Here is a 12,201-nt window from a genome sequence, read left to right on the forward strand (position 1 = left end):
GTGAGTGGCAGGTCTCTGGGCAAACGTGCCTTGTAACAATGCCAGAGGTCAGAGAATGGCTAGACTGGTTTGAGCTGATAGAAAGGCAAAAGTAGTTCAAATAACCACTTGTTAAAACAGAGATATGCAGAAAAGCATCTCTGTCTGAATGCACAACACGTCAAACCTTGAAGCAGATGGGATACAGCAGCAGAAGACCACACCGGGTGCCACTCCTGTCAGCTATCAATTGGGAACCGAGGCTATACAATCAGTACAGACTCACCAAAATTGGCCAACTGTTGTTGCTTGCAAAAGTTGCCTCGTCTGATGAGTCTCAATTTCTGCTGTGACCTTCAGATGGTAGCAGTGGTGGCGCTAGGCCGGGCTTGCTGGTGCTATTACCCCACCATAAATGTGCTTAGCACTGGCACTGTTTTTTTTTTTTCATTGGAGCGAATTAAGTCTAGTTTCATGTTAGTGTCACGTGAACCGCCACAACCTACACATAGTCTGTTCCGGTCCAGAGGCACGATAGCCCAGAGTGGACGGTATGCGTGAGTCGGATCAGACCAGAAAATGTGTCGGACCCATTTGAATTTGCCATTTTAAAGCTATATGGAGGAGATTAAAAGGAGAAACGGTTAGAGGTTAGGAGTAAAATAAAAGAAATAAAATCACCATAAATCGTCATGAATGTGATTTTCTAGTTGTTTTGGTTCGTTCCAACGGTCAGACATTATCATTGAGTCCAGAGAAATTTTAAAAAATGTACAAAAATTCACATTCTTGTGAAATGTTATCCCTTGCAATCCCTATGAATTCAGCGCTATAGCTAGCCTACTTCCTATGACAAGACCCTTGTTCCAAGATGGCGGTGGTTTTGACGCATACTTAGAACCCCAAGGCGACATCTAGTGTATATATCCAATGTTGTGCCTGAACGCGTTCATTGAACATTAGTTAATGAACTCGTTCATATTTTGGGCGAACGTGAACTGAACGTACTGTATTACTGCCTGATGAACTCGTTCATTCTGGTGTCTGTGAGCGGCACACTCTCTCAGTTTAACTTCGTTCAATAGGGTGCCAGATTTCTATAGAGCCTTCCAGGCGAAAACCCGGATAAAACACACCGTAAACAGGCCTTAATATGTAGCGGATAAAACACGCAATCTGGAAACACAAGCCATCAGTGTCGCACCGCTGCATGCGTGATCAAAACAAAAAGCAGCGAGGAGGCGTCGTTATGATCATTTAAACGAGTTTTATGACAAGGTCGGTGAGGATGGGAAAAATCTTACATTTCTGTGCAAACTTTGCCCGCCGATAAAATAATTGCTGTCTGTGGTTCAATATGGGCTGTGTAAATAATTTTGAAAAATAATAGCTCGCAGCAACATATGGAAAAAAAGAACTATTAACTAGTTCAACATTTTAAAGTATGAACTCAGGGCTCTCAAGTCTCAGACACATGCATTTCAACCCGTTCACACGCTCACACGCCACACCTTGTATTTCTCACGCTGAGGAGTAAGGGAACTTGTCCCGCTATACAATTAATGGACGAGGCGCAGGCAAACGGAGGGAAGTTTCTGACGAGTTCATAGCTGTCTCGAGTTATACAGAGTTAAATGCTAGCTACCAGCCAATCAGAAATTAGAATTAGTTGTTTCCGGGTAAATTTTGTGTTCCCGCTGCAAGCACGTTCGTTACTAGACAACACGCGCACACACGGAGTGGAAGTTGAAAGAGCACGATCGGATGAATGCGGTTTGCGGACATCTTCATTTATTTATTTATTTTTTAGCATTTTGATTTTACGGTTCCTGGACGATATCTCTTGCCTGTGATCAAAGACAGTGAGAGCTGATGTTGAGGAGTATAGCCAAATTCGTGTTAAATTATTTTTGATGCATTCAAAAACTCTCCAACTGCCTTTAAAGGGGTCATCGGATGCAAAATACACTTTTATATGGTATTTGCAAATAAATGTGTCTTTGCAGTGTGTGGACACAATCACCATGCAATGAAAAAAATCCATTCACTTTTTTTTTAATCCTCAAAAAGCCAAAAAGTTGTTGCTCATTATCATTTAAAGAGACATGCACCGAAACGGGTCACTGTGAACAGAGCTGTTTTTGAAGAGGTAAAAAGGGTGTTGTTTTACAAAACCATTGAGAAATTTTAACCAAAGCATGTTACAAACTTTACATGAAGAGCCAAAAGAATCATAGGGGAGAGCCGGGACAGTTGAAACACTTTTCAAATAAATGTCAGTTTCTAAGATAAGGTAACAGATAGTTTTTTTTTTTGTGTGTGTGATCAACAACTCACATATGTGTTCTCTTAGTATCATGTGTTATTCGGTACAAATATAGAATGATTTAAGTAAAAATTGACTTTGAACGGTAGTTGTGCTTTGTTTCAATCGTCCCGCTCATGCAGAGCTGGCAACCCGGATGCCGCAACACTACTGACTTCGTGATTAGTAGATAGGTGGAGGGTGATGCATCAGACCAAAACACAACATGACAACATCAACATCAGTTGAGGGCTGCAACTTCACTTTTTAAATGACAATATCCTGGCCGGACTACTGTTGTCAGTGATATAAGTATTTGAAATTAACATGATTTCTTAATGTCTAGTGACATATCAGGGCCATTTTATCATTAATTTAAATACATTTCTTACATACAGCTCCTTTAAAAAATTGTGAAATGAACTTTGAACTAGTTCATGTAGAAAGTGAAATTTCCCAACACTGTATATATCTATGAGTAGCCTACATTGAAAGTAAACATAACCGGAAATAAGTGCAATTTTTAAACGGAAATGCGTCACGAAGCTCAGTGCAAGTGGTCCATTGCTTATTTCCCTATGCTTATTTCTTTTATTGTCTATGTGTCTATGCTTATTTCTCCCTGCCATAGGCGGAGCGTGTGTATTTATTATGTCTATGGTGTGTAAGCCTGGGGAAGGCCTTCCCCTGGCCACGGGTCAAAAGTGAACCAATCACACACGATATGTTGAGATGCAATGGCCAATCAGAGGAATTAAGATTAGTAATTGCTGAAACATCGGTATTTTGTTCAGCTAAACTCTAAATTCTGACTGAATTCTGCACTTGTGTGCGTCGAAACTAATATAAATAGGTTTTTCTATTTACAAAATATTTTTGCAGCGTTGAGAAATGTAGCCAATATCTGACAAACATATCTGATGATTTCTTAAACATAGTGCCCAATCAAATGTGTTTAAGTTAGAATCCCCTCACCACTCAAAATGCCAGAGTTTTTGTCCAATGCTGAGATCTGCACACTCAAATCCTCTCGTTATAGTTTAACTTGTAACAAAAAAGTGTAGACATTATGTAGGCTAAATAAGATATTCATTTTATTGTCAGCTTAATCGATTAGCAGAACTTTGTGAGTTTGTGATGAATTAAGGTGACAGCAGTGATTATAAGAGAGCGCTTTTATTTTTTATTATCAGCCGTGACTTTTTTCACGATAGCCTACCTCGAGTATCTTATTTATTTTATTGAAAGGGTACCACACTATACAAATATGTAAGCCAAGAATATGTATCAATGCAACTTTCATGATGTAAAATAAAATCACTAAAAGCCCTCCTTCCGCTGAAACAAATAGTCCCTGACCGTGAACAGCAACAGAAGTTACATTATTTCGACGCTAGATGGCGGCCGGCAAAGACTGTCTTTATGAGTGAGTCAGTCAGTAGAGAAGACTTTTATATTAAAAGGACTGAAACTTGTGGACACTAAGAAGCAAGACGCAACTAACAAATGTCAGGGCTCGGGAAAACCGCTTAACTGTTAAAAGGACATGATTTCGCCGGGGACATTTAAGCGAATTGTTTATTACGAATACAGGACTGAGCTGAAGAAAAATGCTATAACTACTATAAATGCAGGTACACTCGCTAACGTTACTCGATCTCTCACACTCTGTCTACTCTGGATTCAATGAACAATACCAATGAGAATATATGTTTACAAGTCCTATCTTAAGCCCAATTTAATGCTGCGTTCCAGGCAGGTTTTTGAGCACGTAAATCACGACTTCAAACCACGACACACGACTTTGCAGCGTTCCAGGCCAGTCACGCCAAACTACCTGAGCGCAATATACATACTTATTGTTTCAGACACATAACATTGTAATACATAATCATGTGTGTATTGTTATCATTATTATTATATTATCATTAATTTGATTGCAACGTTATATTGTCCTAAAAGTATATTCTCACCGTGTACCGCCTGCAGAAACACTGCATCCGTAGGGGCTGCAATTGTTTTGTATGGTTTCGCGAGCTATGTGACGTCAGAACTTGTAACTGGGAGTGCATCGATCTAGTACGAGTTCACGGGTGGGAAATCACGGGTTTGACTGCCGTTCCAGTGCACTTTCACAGTTATAAGGTTGGAACGGGTTACAGGTTGCCTGGAACGCGGCATAAGTGGTTGCAAAGGGTGTTGTGTAGTGATACGTTGGGTGAAGCGGTCATATGGTGCGTTCAAGTCCTCCTGGGAAGTTCGTCGGCTACTTACGAGATGGAAAGTCGTGTTTATGACGGCATGTACGTTCAAGTCACTTTCGTCGGAGTAAGATGGCGCTGTACTTTCTCTTAATTACACAAAATAGAGCAAGTTTCTTAAACTCTAGTTCTAGAAAATGAAGAACAAAGAAATGTGCATCAGGCGTGCTTTGTTTTTTTATGTTTTTATTTATGAAGCCACTGCAAACTTTATCGTTACATATTACATTGTTATATTATAATGCCATATTCTGTGCATGCAATTAGCTTACTTCGCTCTAAATAGAAAGGTCTAGCAATATCACTGCTATACCTTTAGGTATTGTGGTATTCCGCCATGTTTCTCAGTGACACGCCCCTAACTCGTAAAGATCGGGGCTTAAAGCTGCGGTAGGTAACTTTTGTCAACAAATATTTGTTAAAACTGTCATTATGTCCTGACAGTAGAATATGAGACAGCTAATCTGTGAGAAAATCAAGCTCCTCTGGCTCCTCCCAGTGGTCCTATTGCCATTTGCAGCAATACACTGCTCCCGGTCATAAACAACCAATCAGAGCCAGGAGGAGTGTCAATCACGCTCGTGTACGCGCTGATCACCCATCTCTTGCACAGCGCGAGCGCGTACCATCGTTCAAACTCAAGATTGCTGGTGTGCTGCAGCTGTGCTAATGGTGGAGAAACAACCTAAACTGCCAATTTCTCGAGTGGTACCTGCTCATAAAACACGGAAGTAAAAGGAAAACGACCGATGACGATAAATAAACGAAAAAGAAAGAAATAGACAGAGCCCATTGACTCGGTGTCAAAACTCTAGCAGCATAACATGTGGATAAAATGTCACGTACTATGGTAAGCAACAATTGAAACCTGCTAATTCCCTGGCTTGTCATGTTGCTGAAATAATGTACTAGCAAACCTTATCTAGCATTACATATCACTGGAATAATTACTTACATACTGTAACCTTAGTTACCGTTATATTAACGTTATCTTACTAGCTATTTATAACTTATAGAAAGAGTGCAACCTTATAAAGTTACATGTATTGCAAAATACATAATGATTTGAGGACCAAGTTTGTAGTCAAAGTATGGGCAGGCCATAGTCAATGTAAAGCATATTGTTGATGTTTCGTCCCTATTAGTGAATGTTCCATAACTGTTTATAATCCGCCGTCATCTGTGTTCCTCAGTAGCACCTCAATGCAGTTCATGAGATCCATGGGGAGGAGTCGGATCAAGATCCAAGGGGTGGAGATGGGTAGGATTAGGGGTGGGTTAAGGGATCAGGGGGCGGAGATGGGTAGGTTTAGGTCAGGGGTAAGCAAGTTCGGTCCTAGAGAGCCGCTGTCTTGCAGAGTTTGGCTCCAACACTGAGAAAAGCCTCACCTGCCTATAGCCTTAGTAATCCTGAAGATTTTGATTAGCTTGTTCAGGTGTGTTTGATTAGAGTTGGAACTAAATTCTGCAGGACAGCGGCTCTCTAGGACCGAACTTGCCTACCCCTGGTTTAGGTAAATGTAAGGTGGGAGGAGTTGGATCTGGATCCGACTCCTCCCCGTGGATTTCATGTGGTGCAGTGAGGACCATCTCGTGGTCCTGGTTACTAGCCTGCGCGTTCACGGCAGGCTGCACTGTGGGGGAGGAGCTGTGGAGGGAGGGCTGTAGCGCAGCAGAGAGCAAGTGGGTGGGACCTGTAAGTTGTGCTTCTTCAAATTTTCAGGCTAAGTCAACGTTTTCTCAAAACTCCCTACGAGCTTCCCACTCGTATTTACGACATTGTGGTGTTCATGTGCGCTCAACTCGTAAATACGATCTTTACGAGAAGACTTGAACGCATGACCAATCAGAATCAAGGACTGGAACTAACCATTTTATAAGCATGTTTGGCGATAATCCAATTTGAAGAAAACTTATGTTTTGCATTGGGTAAGGCAATGGCTGCCCGTTCCAATTATACTGGTTTGTGAACGTAATCACTTTAATAATAAGAGCGTTTATCCTGGGGTGTGTAGGTTGTTGATAGATGAAGCGTAAATATTTCATGACTTTCTATTTAGATGTGTTTTTAAGGAGGAATCGCACAGCCTTACCCTGGAGCTGGTTCACCTCCGCCTATGCTCCCTGCCATCTACTTTCCAACGCATAGAATGTTTCTATTTTTCTCTTTTTCGTTGGTTCTTTACACTAATTTGATCAGTATTCTTAAAAAAAAGAAAGAAAAAGAAAAAATACATTCTTCTGAAATGTACTTAACATTTCTGCTTGATTTTTTAACAAATTAGATTTTCACTAAAGTCAGACCGAGGTCGGATAGGGTAGAATTTGTTCTGATAAAAATGTGATGTACCTGTGTTCTATAGGCCTACGTCTTTTGAGAATTTCTGACCTTGCTTTATAGTTTTTGACATATTTTGAGCCGAAGACAAAATGCATGAAAATTATTACTTTGCATAACGCACTTCATGACTTAAATTCTGAATATAGACATGATTTTTTCGTCATGACATGATGAATTATCTGTGATTCAGCTAAGTGATTCAGCTACACTGATGTAATTTTGTTATTGCTGCTATTTCTTCCTCTCAATCACACCATTGTGCTTTATCTGTTAAGCCAGCCAATGTATTAGTGTTATTGAATTCACTCTATTGCTATCTTAGTACTGATGCAATGCACAAACACTTTCATGTTTTCATTAGCTAAGTGTTTCTGAGGATGTGAGTGCCATGAAAAATAATCTGACAGCAAGTTTTATGCAAGTCATTTTATAGCCGAAATTGGATCATGAAAAATGTCATGATAATAAATAGTGTTAGCATTGTGGAACACTACATTTATCCTGTTTTAATATTTGGCATTCATTTCTTACTAAAGTATAAGGAACATATAGCTCAGTAATGGTGGCTCTTAAATTATAGTATTGTTTTGATGTATTTACCGATCATGAACAGCAGGTGGCGATGTTTAACACTTTTTTTCACACCATTAACAGGCAACATTTATGTTCATTTTATGAATTTTAATCCACTTAGAAGTTTATCTCATATTGTTGGATCAGATCTTATGTTTACATAACCTTGAAAAAGGTAATCTTAGTTTGATAGTCTAGGTTTTGCATTAGATAAAATTAATTCAAGTTAATTGCATTAGATCTTTGGCATGTGTCCCAAATACTGTATCTTCTTTTTATTAGTTATAATAGAAAAGTCTTACTTTTGTTCTAAGATGTGCATACATTATAATTTATTGATTGTGTAAAGTGTGTGATTTCAATCCTGTCATTGAGAAATTTCTCTGAGCACAGTTCACTATGTCAAACATATTAACCATCATTCTAGCCTAATCAGTGTCAGTTCAAGACCTTAGCCTTGCATTAACTTGAATGGATTGTAACCGTGGAATGATTATCAATTTTGCTCAACAGTTCGAGGGCATAAAGCAACACAGGATTCTTGCAGGAGTTATTGGGGTCAAAAGATAATGGGATATTTCATCATAATCAGAGAGCAGTGGGGTCATGGGAGAAATTACCTGCTGTTCAGTGCTATCTGGACTTATTCAGACATCAAATGTATGACAGTCAAACATTGTCTCTCTCTCTCTCTCTCTCTCTCTCTCTCTCTCTCTCTCTCTCTCTCTCTCTCTCTCTCTCTCTCTCTCTCTCTCTCTCTCTCTCTCTCTCTCTCTATCTATCTATCTATCTATCTTACAGCCATGATTCAGAGGATGCGGCAAAGGCTTTGGTTTCATTACCACAAAATTATTTAAAACCCTAAAAACTGTGGTAATGACTAATGTAGGCCTACTTTTCTGAAATTATATGGAATTCAATTGTAAGTCTGTTTATCGGTTCATATAATTACAAATCTTGGATAATTGCAGGGCGAATGGCAATTATATGTTCTGCAGTCAGAAGGGTGTATTTACAGAAGACTTACACTCGATATTTATCAGCACTTAAGTCTGTCTAGATGCTGGCGTAATGCAACCGATTGACTTTTATTCTGTATATTTAACGAACATTGGTTGCATTTTACATTAATGATAAAGCAGTTGCATTTAAAATCAAATCTGAGAATTTAGTATTTTCAGCGACCTCTTATTTCATTGCCTTATGTAGCACATGTGTGTGTGTGTAAAATACGTTTAATATAGGCAGCTAGCCTATATATCATACAAATAAACATTTTCAACAAACGTTAGGTATTTGACCAATTTCCATCAGTCTTTCGCTACTCTTGTTCAGAAACATAAATAGTATGTAAAAATGTATGCGCGCATATGTTTTGAAGAACATCTTGTGAGTGAGATCATACTATAATTATTGCTATACTTCATCATTTGCGTTTTAAAGCTAAACACCATCTTCGACCTTTGAATAGCTCTTTCTACTTATTCTACACTTTCAGCTCTCGAAGTCAGAGCATTCGTGTTAAATATAAACTGTTAAAGCGTTCAATTAGTTTCAAATGAAGTTGAAAGTATAGTATTTGAAGAGAAGCGCTCGCAGGAAGCTGCTCAGCTGTATTTCTGTTGGCTGAGTGCAGACCCTGCCCTGATTGCCTTATATCCATGTCTATTGACGTGTAGAGAGCAGATGGAGGCAGAGGGACTGATCTGATCTCTAGTCCTCAGAGGTCATTCTCGCTACAGTTACAGCCACTTGTTGCCAAATCGCTCAGAGACCGCGAGCGCGTCGCGAAACCGCTTTTCTAAAGAGCTATTTCTTTGCTTTCATGACACAGATCTAGATGTTGAGACGGAGATACAACCACTTCTGACTTTGTTTGGGGGGAAAAGATCACTTTTGAGCAAATTCGTCGCATTTGACGGGAGAAGCATGGTTGACAACACAAGCATAGCAACTAAATCTGCACTGGTAAGCACGCGCTTTTGCTCTTCGGGTAGAATATAGCTAGTTGTTTACTCGGTACATTAATTTAAATATTGTATTTCAATCTTTAGTGCACTTATAAACTGTTTATAGATTACCGCATGTTCTGTTACATTACACAGCCCTTCGACCTACAGCTTCTGTACAATTAATAGCGCATGCTATACATACATTTTCATATTTCTGTCATTGAAATGGCTAGTTCGTGGTGTTTTTTTGCACATCGCATCAGAAATGTGACATTGCTTCATTGATGCTGATCGTCAGGTTTATGTAGTTGATCTTGTTAGTGTAATAATTTCCATATGAAACCACGATTCTTGCCTAACCCAGTACATGCAAAGTTATTTTATCCTGAACTACTGCACTGATTTGATGGGCAATGTCATCTGAGCATAAAAATGTAAAGTTGAATTGCTGCATTAAATTAAGTTATCTGCAGTGATGAGTTCAGTTTTTCAACTAGCCCACTTTAATTGCTAATGAAGGAAAACTAGTAAAAATAACAAATTACGGGGACAAGTTAAATGGATGTAAACAAAATTAGGACATTGATGAGAAGATTTTTTACAATGTGCATCAGTCATGTATGTTTTTATATGAAAAAAATATGCCTAAGTTAGTGTTTTGCTGTTTTAGCCTAGCCTACAAGTAGACAGCTGTTCAGTAAAATAACTATTTCAAGTGGCCTATGCAAATGACTTTCAACTAAAGTTTCGAACTACTTTTAAATACATTTTGACATATTTTCTACATATACATTTTAAAGAACGTCTGCTAAAACTATAAAAGGTAAATGTAATTTTCGTGATCAATCTAGCTGGGCACATTGTAATTTGGTGCCACTAGTTTATCACTAGCTAAACAACCTAAAATACTTTAGGTGATTAAAGTAAAAACTTGTTTTTGTAGATTATAGTTTTTGTAACTATAGTTCTGATATGAAAAACTACAATAAAATTATAGGCTACATAATGTTTCTACATTTTAGCCTACCGCCTGAAACTGATTGACAGTGTGTGAACTAGCCTACTTTGTTGTTTACCTTCTGTTCGTTACCGTCTTTTTTGATGATAGGTGAAAATACGTGCTCCAACTAACTTAAAATGTTACTTTTATACTTAAACGCCAACTTGTATGAAAAATATGTAGCCTACTTTACTTCCCCTCCCCCACCCCCAACAAAATATTTTGCCATCTTTTTGCTCAAGTCTTAATTAATGGTGGTCTGACTCCACTAAACACCCATAAATAAACCCCACCACGCTTTCAGCTAAATTTTAACATTTGCATTGTATTGCCCACAGCAAGCCGCTTTCTCGTCGGCGAGCACTCTTCCTCTGCTGGTCAGCTCCTCCAGCGCCCACAGTCAGTCGAGCGGCGGCGGCGGCGGGATGAAGCTAGAGGCGGTCATGGAGAACCTGCAGCGACAGCAGGCGGCTCGACTCGCCCTGGAGGAGAAGATCCGCCAAGCCGAAAAAGAGAAAGACATCAGGTCTATGGTGGAGTCGCAGATTCATCAACAAGCTCTGGCTTTCCGCCACTATCAAGCAGCTGTCAGGGGAGCGTTCGCTGCGGGAGCTCCGAACTCGAGCTCTGGCCACCCAAATGAGCGCACAGCCGACTCCGACATCGATGATGATGATGATGCTGACCTAGACTTGGACCGCGACATGGATGATGAAGAGCGCGACTTGGATGAAGATGACAGTATGAACGAGGGTGGCGGGGATGAAGATTTGGAAGGACCCCTAGCTCACTACCCACCGCATAATGCTGTTTATCCCGGTGCCGGGCAGTCTCCAAAAAGAAGCCCGATACATCTATCCAGAATCCAGCCTCCCTATCCAGGTCCAGGACCGGCTGAATCACCGAGTGGTTTGGCACCACAAGCACAATCGCAGCACCACGAATGGACTTATGAGGAACAGTTCAAACAGGTATGTCCATGAGTGAGATTCTAGAAATGCACTTTAATAACCATTGAATGTGCACTCTGTTGAACTGTGTGTTGATTACTAATGTGGAAAGTTTAAAAGCATGAAGTGAGATTGGGTTCAGTCCTGTGTGAAACTATTTGCTAAAGTCCCAGTATCTTTCATAACTAAACAGTTAGTCATCATCATAAACAAAAAACTGAATTTTCCAGAGGAAACGACATGGCATTGCTAGAGTTTTAATGCTTGATCTTAATGTAAACTATACAGTCCAGACTCTTGATTCATGCATTGACTTTATATATTGAGAATATCAGGTTTAATTGCTGCTTTAGTCTCGTTTTATCATATACCATAGACAAACAGCCTTCACTGTACATTTTTCCCACTTATGAAGTTTAATCACTGCATTACATTTTTAAGTAAAATCAAACTTACTGCAGTAATAGGTTTAGTACATTACACTTTTTGGACTACTTTGGATTTAGAAAGATGAATTGCTTAAATGCTTGCTTAAAATATTTAAATAATCACCATTTCATAATTTAGGTCTAAAGGTGTTGTTGCCGAGTACATAAAGAACAAATGTGTTGTTATTAGAGTCTTTATATTGAATTTTTGATGTGTATGAGTACAAAATATTAGTGTAGCTTCAATTGGTTTTGATTGTTTTAAAATAGATTTTTGTATTGCAACTGGATGTTTTAGTTATTCAAAGTCAGCTAGAACAACTGTAAATTCAGGATTATGTGCGAGTGGAATTGTTTCTGAATTATGCTGCAGCAGATTAGTTCCACTGTATTCTCAGGGGATAATTTAGAG

At 39.2% G+C, this 12,201-nt stretch overlaps 1 protein-coding gene across 4 annotated transcripts in view; it reads left to right on the plus strand.

Annotated features, from left to right (window-relative positions):
* The first annotated feature begins 3,765 nt into the window (after nucleotides 1-3,765).
* The window catches only part of arid3c (AT rich interactive domain 3C (BRIGHT-like)), a 103,346-nt gene continuing 94,910 nt past the window's right edge, over nucleotides 3,766-12,201 (plus strand). For 2 of the 4 annotated variants that reach the window (XM_077231368.1, XM_077231369.1), the window contains exons 1-3: nucleotides 3,766-3,918; nucleotides 9,294-9,427; nucleotides 10,750-11,382. In XM_077231368.1, the coding sequence (XP_077087483.1) occupies nucleotides 3,831-3,918; nucleotides 9,294-9,427; nucleotides 10,750-11,382 (855 nt within the window). In that variant the 5' untranslated portion in view covers nucleotides 3,766-3,830. Of the gene's footprint in view, nucleotides 3,919-9,293; nucleotides 9,428-10,747; nucleotides 11,383-12,201 lie in introns of all 4 variants that reach the window. The other 2 variants (XM_077231370.1, XM_077231371.1) reach the window with 2 other exon arrangements.

Source organism: Siphateles boraxobius, unplaced genomic scaffold (assembly GCF_051911475.1).
Source record: "Siphateles boraxobius isolate OS27281-9 unplaced genomic scaffold, OSU_SipBor_1 16, whole genome shotgun sequence".
In the NCBI taxonomy this organism is placed as follows: Eukaryota; Metazoa; Chordata; class Actinopteri; order Cypriniformes; family Leuciscidae; genus Siphateles; species Siphateles boraxobius.